At 44.7% G+C, this 12317-nt stretch overlaps 1 protein-coding gene across 3 annotated transcripts in view; it reads right to left on the bottom strand.

Annotated features, from left to right (window-relative positions):
• GDPD4 (glycerophosphodiester phosphodiesterase domain containing 4) overlaps positions 1 to 12317 on the bottom strand; it is an 80889-nt gene that overhangs the window by 37633 nt on the left and 30939 nt on the right. For all 3 annotated transcript variants that reach the window (XM_032771528.1, XM_032771527.2, XM_032771531.2), the window contains 2 exons: positions 10335 to 10543; positions 1830 to 1933 (listed from right to left, as the gene is read on the bottom strand). In XM_032771528.1, the coding sequence (XP_032627419.1) occupies positions 1830 to 1933; positions 10335 to 10517 (287 nt within the window). In that variant the 5' untranslated portion in view covers positions 10518 to 10543. The remainder of the gene's footprint in view (positions 1 to 1829; positions 1934 to 10334; positions 10544 to 12317) is intronic.

The raw sequence follows: 12317 nt of genomic DNA, 5'->3' as shown, positions 1-12317 counted from the left end.
TAATTTGCATGATCACTTCATGCATATTTCAGAATGCAAGGATTTGCATAGTCATCAGCTGATTCTTTCTCAATATCCCTGCTGTGAACAGGCAAATCGCTCAACTCCGATTGGCTCTGATAATCCTTCTGCTCTGGTGTATTCAAAATTTAAGCTGTTTGACAAACACAAAGTTGCCTTCTCAGCTTGACCTTTTTAGATGAAGCAGAAAAAATCCAAGAGAAGGAGCAGGGAAAAAAACAAACAGTGTTTTTGTTCATTTTATTTAATCTTCCCATCCCTCTTCCCACGGTGCCTTTCCCTAGAGACAGGCAGGGCACATGTCCCCAGAACAATTGTTATGTTTGAATTACAAACATCTTTATGTTGGAAAGGAAGGATGCTCTTGTGGTTAAGGCACTAGACTGAGTCTCAGATCTAGATTCAGTTCCAGGCTTTCCCACACACTTTCCATGTGACCTTGGGCAAGTCACTTTGCCTTAGTTCACCCATCTTCAAAATAGGAATCGCAATCCTCCCTTTCTTCCATCCTTTGTCTGTCTTGTTTATTTAGATTGTGAACTCTTTGGGCCAGGGATTGTCTCTCACAATGCATGTGTACAGCACCAAACACAATGGGGGCTCGACCTGGGTTATGGGTTCTAGGTGCTACTGTAATACAAATAATGATAATCTACTCTGGGGGAATGCCAGTCCTTCCCACCCCATTCAGTTTTGAAGCCATGTAAGTAAAAGGTATAATAGATACTCAGGGGGCAAGACCCTTACTGAGCTGTGAGGAGAAAGGGAAGGTGGCGGGAGGGAGGAAAGTGGGGAGGTGAAGAGGAGAGGAGAGATAATGGATGGGCATAGGAAGGGAAGACAGACCGAAGTGTTTTCTTTGTTTGCTGACAGCCCATTTTGACTTTTGTAGGTATTGTCGTTCATTTCACAGATAGTTTAGGGCCAAAATTTTCACCCGTGGGGGCCTAAAGTCAGGCTCCTAAATACATATTTATACCTCGAGCCACCCAAAGCATCTCAGCTCTGCTCCGGTGAAAATCAAGCCTCTTAAATTTAGATGGATTGAAGAGCCTGACTTTAGGTATCTGGGTATGAAAATGTTGGCCTTGATATTTAAATAAGCATTTCCATCTAACAACAACTTGAAGATAGTTCCAGTTATAACTCAGGGATAACAATACCCCGTGGCAATAAACACCCGAGCCTTTGGCCTAGGACTGTATTTTCTGTAAAAACCTCACTGTTCTGCTTCTGAGCTTATTCAGCCCAGGAGACAGTCATTAGTTTGTAAACAAGCAGCACCCTCATGATACCCCCAGAATAAAACTCAGTCCTTTACATCCCTCAAGTGCCCTTGGTGGATTAACTAACTAATCCTCACAGCCTGACCAGGGTAAGCAAGAATTAGCCCCAGTTTACAATTAGGAAAGGCGCCACACAAATTGGTTAAAGATCTAATATGCTGAGCATCTCCTGTGAGATAAGGATGAGGAGTCCTTGTGGCAGCTCCTCGTTGTTTTTGCTGATACAGACTAACACAGCTACCACCCTGAATCTTGTCAGAAGCTGAGTATTCTCAGTTCCCCTTACAGGCAATGGGGGCTTCTCACAGGACCATGCCCAACGCAATGTACCCAGCTTCGCACAGCTGGGTGTTGTCAGAGCTGAGAGAAGAACTCTGGCTTTCCTGACGCTTCGTCCCGTGCTCAGTATATTAGAACATGCTGCCTGATCTCATTACCCTTCCTTCATCTCCAGGCAGACAACTGGCTATTGACAAGCCTAATTTCAAATGGGTTGGAGAGGAGGGAGACTGTGGCACTTACCAGTCGAAGTTATTGTAGTCATTCTTTGCTTCCCCCCACATGTACAGAAAGACCAAAGAGAGGCAGAATGCTCCAACGAGAAATGGGAAGAACACACATTCCCACTGGAAACAGAGAGAAAGGCCAGGGGGTTAAAGCCTTGTTTACGCAACGACAGACAGCATACACTGTATATTTTTGACCCTCAATTTATCCCAGATGCATGAGGCTTGGTGTCAGAATCACAGAAGTCAGAGATCATGGAAAGGACCTTGTTAGATCACCTAGTCCAACTCTGTACTGGCAGGGGAATGTTCCCTACAATTTATTCTGCAGCCCTTTCTCTATCAGAGCTTTAGATCACTCATGTGACGGAGGCCTCCCACCTCTTCCCATAGGAGACAATCCCACAATCTACCTGATCACTCCATTTATAATTTACCCTGATTTTTAGCTTAAACTTTCCTTTTCTTAATTCAGCCCCATTACTCTTAATTATATCGCCTGTTCCAGTGGTGCTCAGCAAGAGAAGAAAATGAAGAAACTCTTTACAGTTGTCGCATTTGTTATTTATTTGTATTGCGGTAGCACTGAGGAGCTACAGCCATGGACCAGGACACCATTGTGCTAGGCGCTGTACAAACACAGGACCAAAACATGGTCCTTCTCCAGAGTCAGAGCAGAGTGTGATGTGAAGGTAAGGTCAAAACTTCAAGTGGCTACTCTGCAGATGCCCTGCAGCAGAACGTGGAGGCCGCTTGTGCCCAAATGGAGTGAGCTGTGATATGCCCAGGAGGGGCAAGCTTGGCTAGTTTGTGGCATTCTAAGATGCATCCTGAATCCCACTTAGAAATCCCCTGTGAGGATATGGCTTCTCCCAACACCCTTTCTGCCATGGCAACAGAGCCTTGGAGATTTTCTAACGGGTCTGGTTCTCGGCAGGTGGAATGCTAGGGCATGCCTGACATGAAGGGAGTAAGTCTCTTCTCCTTGGAAGAAGCATGGGGCACTGGGAAGAATACAGGTAAGTGTATTGATTGATTGGTGTGGAACTCAGACACAATCTTGGGGAGGAATTTGGGATGTAACCTAAGAGAAACTTTCTCTTTGTGAAATACTGTATAAGGAGTGTCTGCCATCACGGCTCCCAGCTCACTGACCCTTCTTGTCCAAGTGATGGCTACTAAGAGCATGACCTTCATGGACAGGTGGGTCATGGCACATGTGGCCAGAGATTCAAAGATCGGGCCTGCATGTCATTGAGTCATTCCCCCTATGACCAGTGGGAAGGTCCTGACCAAGACCTTCATAAATCGAATAGAGGTCAGGAGTGTAAAGACAGAACTGGGGGAAGGGGATGGCACTAATCACTGCTAGGTGTACTCACAGTGAACTGACGGCTGACCCTGAGGTCTTTGAGAAAAGGAGATAGTCTCGGATAATTGGAACACCCACAATATCAAGTGAATGCTGGGGGCAACATGTCCAGGCCAAAAATCACCACCATTTAGCCATGTAGCAGAATCTAGTAGGATCCCTCCTGCTTGGGGTCAGGATTTCCTGAACAGGGGTGGAGCATGAGCGTTCTACCTCTGACATCAGGGCCGGCTCTAACATTTTTGCAAAAAAAAAGAAAAAAAAAACTCGAGCTCCACCCCACCCTGAAAAAAAAAACCTGAGTGCTGCCTCACCCAACCAAAAAAACCAAACAAGCCCCAAGCACCATCCCGCCCCACCAAACCAAGAAAACCCCAAACCCCGAGCGCCACCCTGCCGTAACAACCCCCCTAAGCACTGCCTCGCTGAAACAAAAACAACCCCCCCGAGTGCCGCCCCACTGAAACAAAAAAAACCCCAAGCGCCGCCCTGCCACCCCAAGATTGGCCGCCCCTTACAAGGTGCCACTCCAAACACGTGCTTGGTCGGCTGGTGCCTGGAGCCAGCCCTTTCTGACACCCATCCAAACACCAAGCTGCGAGCCCTGCGAGTGCTAGTTGGGGTACTTGATTTTCCCCCCATCCTGAGTTAAGAGATCCTGAAATGCATGGATCCTGATAGGCAGGCACTTGGACATCATCAGGGCTCTGTTAACCAGAACTGTCTGGGCCAAGGGTGTGAAGAGGAGTATGGTGGCTCTGTCACGTTGAATCTTCCATATAACTTCTGGTGGTAAGCAGATGAGAGGAAAGGCATCTCTGAGGTCAATTGTCAGGGAAAGCATCGCCTTGGAAGTCTTGGCCTATGGCTCCCCTGGAGCAATATATGGGAAGTTTTCTGTGCATCTGGGATGCAAAGAGGTCCCATAGCACAGTCCCCCATGGAGCGAATATGGGGGTTTGTTTTGTGTGGTGGAGCTCCCATTTCTGGTCTGCAGGAAGCTTCTGCTTAATCTTTCTGCTAGGGAGCTCTGAGCACCCAGGAGATGTGTACAGTGATATGATTCCCGATACACCTGTTCCAAAGTCTGATTGCGTCCACCCAGAGGGGATGAGATCTCACTCCTCCCTGTTTGTTTATATAGGCCAAGGATCGACAACCTTTGGAACGTGGCCCACCACAGTAAGCCCTCTGGCAGGCCAGGACAGTTTTTTTACCTGTCGTGTCTGAAGATTTGGCCAATCGCGGCTCCCACTGACCGCAGTTCGCTGCTCCAGACCAATGGGAGCTGCGGGAAGCAGCAGCTAGAACATCGCTTGGCCCACGCCACTTCCTGCAGCCCCCATTGGCCTGGAACAGCGAACCATGGTCAGTAGGAGCCGCGATTGGCCGAACCTGTGGACACGGCTGGTAAACAAACCAACCCGCCGGGGGCTTACCCTGGTGGGCCACGTGCCAAAGGTTGCCAATCCCTGATATAGGCCACTGTGATGATATTGTTGGACATTATTTGTACATGAAGTAAGCGTACGAGGGGAAGAAAGGCCTTGCACAACAGGCCAACTGCTCTCAGGTACCCTGAGCAGTGTGTTAGTCTAAGTGATCACCCCATCCTGTAAGGGAGGTATACATCAAGATGGTGGCCCTCAGTATGAGAGGGCTGAAGAGTGTCCCCACTATACCGTTGTTCGAGTTCGACTACCAAATGAGGGAGGTGAGAACTCCAGAGAGAAGGTGACTTTCGAGTCAATATGATCCCTGTTTGGTTGATAGGCCGACTGGAGCCAACCCTGTAGGCACTACAAGTGGAGACTAGTGAAAGACATCACGTAAGTGCATGCAACCATGTGGCCTAACAGGGAGAGACACCGATGCACCCGTCATTCAAGGTTTGTGGGTGATGCAAGAGATCAGGTTGCTCATCAATGATCACATAAGATCTGTCTGCAGGAAGAAAAGCTCTCACAGAGATAGAGTCCAGCTGTGCTCCTATAAAATACATTGTCCTTGTGGGTGACAAAACGAACTTGTCTTTGTTTATGCAAACACTTAGGTGGCATGGAGGGTCTGAAGAAACTCTGTTGCTCACATAACTTCTTGGCGAGATTGGCCTACCAAGAGCCTGTCGTCCAGGTATGGAAATGCCCTATATCTCCAATGTCTCATCTGGACCGCTACCATGGTGAAAACTTTCATGAATACCCTGTGTGCCTTTGCAAGTCCAACAGAAATGAGGAGGAACTGGCAGTGCTCTTGGCCATCCCTGAAATGCAGGAACTTCCTGTGTGATGGATGAATGTCCATATGGAAATATGCTTCCTTCATCTGAAACGCCATGAACCACACTCCCTCCTGAAGGGAGGAGATTAAAGTTGCCAGTGTAATCATCCTGAATTTCAGTTTTCAGATAAAGATGTGGAGCTGCTGAAGGTCCAGGATGGGTCGTCATTCTCTGTCTTTTTGGGGGATTAGGAAATATGGGGAGTAGAACCCTCTCCCCCGATAATGAGTTGGGACACTTCTATTACCCCCTGGTGCAACAGGGATTCCACCTTCTGCTGAAGAATCAGTTGGTGAGGGAGTCCCTGATGGAGGTAGGAAGATGGTTTGTGAGGAGGGAAAGAAAGAAATTCTATGGATAATCTCCAGAACCCAACTGTCTACGGTGATCTTGCTCTGACTCTGGGTGAAGAAAGTAAGACAGCCTCCAAAGATGATGGGAGGAGAAGTAGGTGGCATCTGCGTGGGTCTTGATGTGCATGTCAAAAATGGCCTTTGTGGCTTACAAGGAACTTCAGGTCTATGCTGGTAGTATGGGGTAGGTGCAGAGGTAGTTGTGGTTGAAAGTGTGGCTGTCTCTGGTGTTTTCTCCTAGGGGCTGGAGTGTAAATCCCCAGGGATCACAGGATGGATCTCGAGTCCTTTACAGAGTGTAGTCACTCGACTGTCTTTTCATTAAAAAGGTTGGATTCATTGAAGGGGAGATCTTAGAAAGTATTTTGGAACTCTATAGGGAAGTCTGGCTATTATAGCCACAAGTCCCTTCTCATGACCAGTCTTGTGGCCAAAGATCTGGATTCTGTGTCTGCGGCATCTACCTCCCCTTGTCCAGAGAGGACTGGAACTGGACTTGGTCTTCCGTGGGGAGTTTGTCTTTAAATTCCATAAGACTGATGTAGGTGTTAAAATTATATTTTGCTAATAAAGCTTGATAATTAGCTATATAAAATTTGAGGCCTATGGAGGGGGAAACTTTCCTACTAAGGTGGTTCTGTCTCTTTGACCAGTTATCTCCCAGGGTAGATTTTGGTAGTGCAGTCAAGCTCTCTCCACAGTTTCCTGTACCACCAATGAATTAGGGGCAGGATGGGAAAAAAAAGAAGTCAGCCCCCTGGGCCAACACATAATAGCGTCTTTCAGCTCATTTTGGTGTAGGTGCATAAGAAGCTGATGTGTGCCAAACCAATCTGCCTCGTTAACTGGAAGGGCCACCCTGATCAGTCCCTGTGGCTGTAAAATGTCATTTCAGGTCTTGAAGGTCTTGAAACTCTTCTAGCGGGATGTGTAGCTCATTAGCAACCCTTTGCAACAACTTTTGATATTGCCAGTAGTCATTCAACAGAGAGGGCCACAAAGGAGTGATAGTATCATCCAGAGATGCTGAGGAGGCCCCTGTCAGAATCGGCGGTATCAGAGAAACACCAGTTCCATCTGGTACACTGACAGAAGTATTGGAGCATAAGCTTTCGTGGGTGAATACCCACTTCGTCAGATGCATGTATTCACCCACTGAAGCTTATGCTCCAATACTTCTGTTAGTCTATAAGGTGCCGCAGGACTCTTTGTCACTTTTTACAGATCTAGACTAACACGGCTACCCCACTGATATCTGGTACACTGACGGAACTGGCTGATTGGGGGTGGGTGGGGTGTGGTACAACTCCTGAGAAGGGTCTGAGCACCTGACATAGGGGTCCCAAGGGCTCCCATATGGCCAGAAGAAAGGATCGGTCACTGTGGCTCCCACAAGAATCCATACCAGATGGGGGTCAGAACCCGAGAAATAATAGCGACTCAGCTGTCTACCAGGACTCGAGCAATGGTGCAGCTACCTCCTCTGATTCCTCCAATTCTGAGCACAGTTCTGTTGGTAATGGTGGCATCATTGGTACTGAGGCCTGCCTGATGGATAAAGATGGGACCTCTCCTGAGACAACGGTAACTTTTCCTCCTCTGGGATAGCAGATGAAATTCAATGTTGATAAAAGCAAAGTAATGCACATTGGAAAACATAATCCCAACTATGCATATAAAATAATAGGATCTCAATTAGCTGTTACCACTCAAGAAAGAGATTTTTGGAGTCACTGTGGCTAGTTCTCCGAAAACATCCATTCAGTGTGAAGCAGCAGTCAAAAAAGTGAACAGAATGTAAGGAATCATTGAGAAAGGGATAGATAATAAGACAGAAAATATCATATTGCCTCTATATAAATCCATGGTACGCCCACATCTTGAATACTGTGTGCAGATCTGGTCACCTCATCTCAAAAAAAGATATATTGGAATTGAAAAAGATACAGAAAAGGCAACAAAAATTATTAGGGGTATGGAGCAGCTTCCATATGAGGAGAGATTAATAAGACTGGGACTTTTCAGTTTGGAAAAGAGACGACTAAGGGCAGGATATGATAGAGGTCTATAAAATTATGACTAGTGTGGAGAAAGTAAGTAAAGAAGTGTTATTTACTCCTCATAACACAAGAACTAGGGGGTCACCAAATGAAATTAATAGGCAGCGGGTTTAAAACAAACAAAAGGAAGTATTTCTTCATACAACGCATAGTCAACCTGTGGAACTCCTTGCCAGAGGATGTTGTGAAGGCCAAGACTATAACAGGATTCAAAAAGGAACTAGAAAAGTTCCTGGAGGGTAGGTCCATCAATGGCTATTAGCCACGATGGGCAGGGTGGTGTCCTGAGCCTTTGTTTGCCAGAAGCTGGGAATGGGTGACAGGGAATGGATCACTTGATGATTACCCTGTTCTGTTCATTCCCTCTGAAGCACCTGGCATTGGCCACGGTCGTAAGACAAGATACTGACCTAGAGGGACCTTTGGTCTGACTCAGTATGGCCATTCTTATGTTCTTCTCCATCCTGGGACCCTGGGCATAGTCCTGGGAACAGTAAGGATTTCCCCAGACTGCGGGGGTATTCTATTCTATACTAACTAGAATTCCTAAGTTACGATATAAACTATTTAAAACTATATTTTACAGGTTCTTCAATAGTGAAGAAGATACAATTCCGACTCAGGCCCTGCAGTGAGAAGAAAGAACAGGAGAGGTGTCAACTCACAGTGCCTCTTATACTCTCAGTCGGAAGCCAAGGAGAGTTGCTGTGCATGCGTGGGTCAATGGACCCTGCTTTGAAGAAATTCCAACCTCGGGCACATGCCGCACATGCATACCCAAATGTGGAATACACATAGGGACCATCATTCGAAGAAGAATCATGGATTCCAAGTCCATAAGGGATCACCAGGATCATCTCGTCTGACCTCCAATATAACACACAGCACAGAGCTTCCCTATAATAATTCCTAGAGCAGAGCTTTTAGAAAAACAGCCAGCCTTGATTTTAAAATTGGCAATGAAGGAGAATCCACCAGGATCCCTGGTAAATTGTTCCAATGTTATTAGCTCTTCCTGTCAAAAATTTCCAGTTCGAATTTGTCTAGTTTCAACTCCAAGCCATTGAATCTCATTATACCTCTCTCTGGTAGATTGAAGAGTCCATTATTAATTATTTGTTCCCTATGTAGATATTTATAGATTGCAATCAAGTCACACCAAAACCTTCTCTTTGTCAATCTAAATAGTTTGAGCTCCTTGAGTCTGCCATTGTAAGACATGTTTTCTAATCCTTTAATAGTTTTCTGAATCTCCTCCCGTTCATCAACATCCTTCTTGAACTGCGGTCACCAGAACTGGACACCATATTCCAGCAGCAGTTGCACCAGTGCCAAATAAAGAGATAAAATAACCTTGCTCTGCTCCTACTCCAGATTACCCTGTTCGTGCATCCCAGGATTGCTGTTCGGGCCATAGCATCACACTGAGAACTCATGTTAGCACGACCCCCAAAACTTTTTCAAAGATAGAGTCCCCCATTCTGTAAGGATAGCCTACATCCTTTGTTCCTAGATGTATTCAGTTACATTTAGCTGTATTAAAACGCATATTATTTGCTTGCACCCAGCAATCGATACTGCTCTGAACCAGTGACCTATCCTCTTCATTAGTTACTACTCTCCAATTTTTGTGTCGTCTGGAAACTTGGGGTGATTTTATATTTTTATGATTTTATGTTTGTGATGATTTTATGTTTTCTTCCAAATGATTAATAAAAATGTTAAATAGGATAGAACTGATTCCTGCAAGACCCCACTGGAAACACACTCACTTAATGACAATACCCTGTTTACATTGAACTATCAATGAGCCAGTTTTTAATCCATGTAATATGTGCCATGTTAATTTTATAGTGATCTAGCTTTTAACCAAAATATTGTGTGATACCAAGTCAAATACCTTACAAAAATCTAAGTATTACCTTTTTCTACCAATCTTTGTAAACTCATAAAAAAAATCAAGTTAGTTTGACAGGATCTACTTTCCATAAATCCATGTTTATTTTCATGAATTACATTACCCTCCTTTAATTCTTTATTAACTGAGTCCTGTATCAGCCATACCATTATCTTGCCTAGAATCTATGTCAGACTGACAGACCTATGATTACTCAGATCATCCTGTTTACCCTTCTAGAATATTGGCACAACATTAGGTTTCTTCCAGTCTTCTGGAACTTCCTCAGTGCTTCAAGACTTATTGAAAAATCATCATTAATGGTCCAGAGATCTCCTCAGCCAGCTCTTTTAAAACTCTTGGATGAAAGTTAACTGGACCTGCTGATTTTAAAATATCTAACTTCAGTAGCTTCTGTTAACATCCTCCAGAGATACTAGTAAGTTTGCATGAGGCATAAATCAGGGCAGAGTTTGGCCCATAGCACCTTTTGAATACAAGTGTGATGATGGACTTGTTCCGTAACTAACAGCTCACGGTAACAACATGCTAACATACCATCTTGCAGCAGCATTGTCCTGGCTCAGTCCTTCTCCGCTGGTATCGCTTCCACCGGCAGCTGTAGAGCCCCGCCAGGCAGGAAATGAAGGGCTGATGTTCATACCGCTGCAGCAAGTGCCGACGCACCACCTTCCACTTCCCAAACTTGAGCTTCTTGAGACTGACGGAACCGCTGTCCATCTGAGGGGGCTTATCTCATTTTCCCTCTGAAATGAAACTGAAAATTATCAAGGGACATTTGTCCCATATCTGCTCTTGCCTCCCTGCACAACACATTTCATGTAGCCTGTCTGACTAGCAGGCTTGTGCCAGATTTTGCTCTGAGTTAGACCTACTGTGTAATCCAGAGGTAGGCAACCTATGGCATGCGTGCCGAAGGCAACACGCAAGCTGATTTTCAGTGGCACTCACACTGCCCGGGTCCTGGCCACCAGTCCCGGGAGCTCTGCATTTTAATTTAATTTTAAATGAATCTTCTTAAACATTTTAAAAACCTTATTTACTTTACATACAACAATAGTTTAATTATATATAATAGACTTATAGAAAGAGACCTTCTAAAAACATTAAAATGTATTACTGGCACGTGAAACCTCAAATTAGAGTGAATAAATGAAGACTCGGCACACCACTGCTGAAAGGTTCCCAACCCCTGGTGTAATCCCATTAGGTCATCCATTCTCCTGCATGTAAAAAAATGAATGGAAAAGGGAACCTCCAAAGGATGAGCTGCCAGCTTCCTCCGTTGGCCTGCCAAAACTGGCAGGGCAAGAGGGAGGTGAAGATATATGTACTGTTTCTTTAAGACAAGCAGGAAGGAAACTGAGGAAGATTCTATACAGGAGTTCCATAGTAAAGCAGAGAAAAAGAAACAGAGTGGATAATATTGTTTCCATTATCCTGACAGAGTCCCTTGTTCAGGGACAGAAGACAGAGTCTCCTTCTGTGAATCTTCATACATTGGCACTTGATTTCAGAGCTAGTTGAAGCTTTTTCCATCAAAAAGCCTTTTTGAGTTTCTGGGTCAGGGGCTGTTGCCTGATCTTTGGATTGTGTATTAATTATATTGATTACTTAAGAATTCCCAGTTAACACTCTGAGGTTTGACAGGTACCTGTCCAAAGATCCAGCCCAGTATTATTGAAATTACTGTTTAGTTGGGAACTGCAGTGTGCACAGTTGCAACACCCACTCTTAGGAGCCTTCTGTTTTTGTAACTGTTTTAATAAAACAGTTAGCAAAGTCACCAATACTCTAACCCAGCAAGGCAGATAAAGATAATACAGAATGCACATCTGAACATCCAAATACTCACACCATCCCTTGCAGAACAACCTGAAATGTTAATCATTATCTTCCTCAAATAACTTTTATATGTTATACTTACACGACTACACCTAATGCATATTCAGGGAGGCTTTTTTCCCTGCTTCCTTGTTTGTGTTTCCTCACCATCCTACTATTAGCGTGACCTTATCCATAGGTTACTTCATTAATGGTCTAAGCATATTGGCATATACGTCAGTTTGTTGCCACGGCAAGTTTGTGGTTATGCATCTGTGGATGTTCTTATCCTACAAAATCCAAAAGCTGGTATCCATTCCACTTATGCCTATACCTTACCTAGCAAATAGCTATAGCCTACGGGGTTCAGGCTTTAAAGAGTGCGCTTGGTTTTGTGAACAAAAGGTATTTCCTGCTATTTGACTCCTTCTGTGTTCAGAGACACAGAACTTTGTATCATTCTTTGTAAAAAAAAACAACAACAAAATAAAAAAACCCTACATCGAAGACATACCTATTACCGATTTCTAGGCCCTACTGATTCACACACAGGGCCCCAAATTTTGACTATCCACTCAGGTCAAAAAGAGGAAACACTGTAGCTGTATAAGGCACCTTTATACAGGTATAACTACAACCAGGCAGGAAGTTGTACCACTATCATTATATCAGTAAAAATACAAAATCCCCTGCCCC

The sequence above is a fragment of the Chelonoidis abingdonii genome, chromosome 1 (assembly GCF_003597395.2).
Source record: "Chelonoidis abingdonii isolate Lonesome George chromosome 1, CheloAbing_2.0, whole genome shotgun sequence".
NCBI lineage: Eukaryota > Metazoa > Chordata > Testudines > Testudinidae > Chelonoidis > Chelonoidis abingdonii.
The sequence above is the reverse complement of the archived record's forward strand: the minus strand, read 5'-3'. Positions and strand labels throughout refer to the sequence as shown.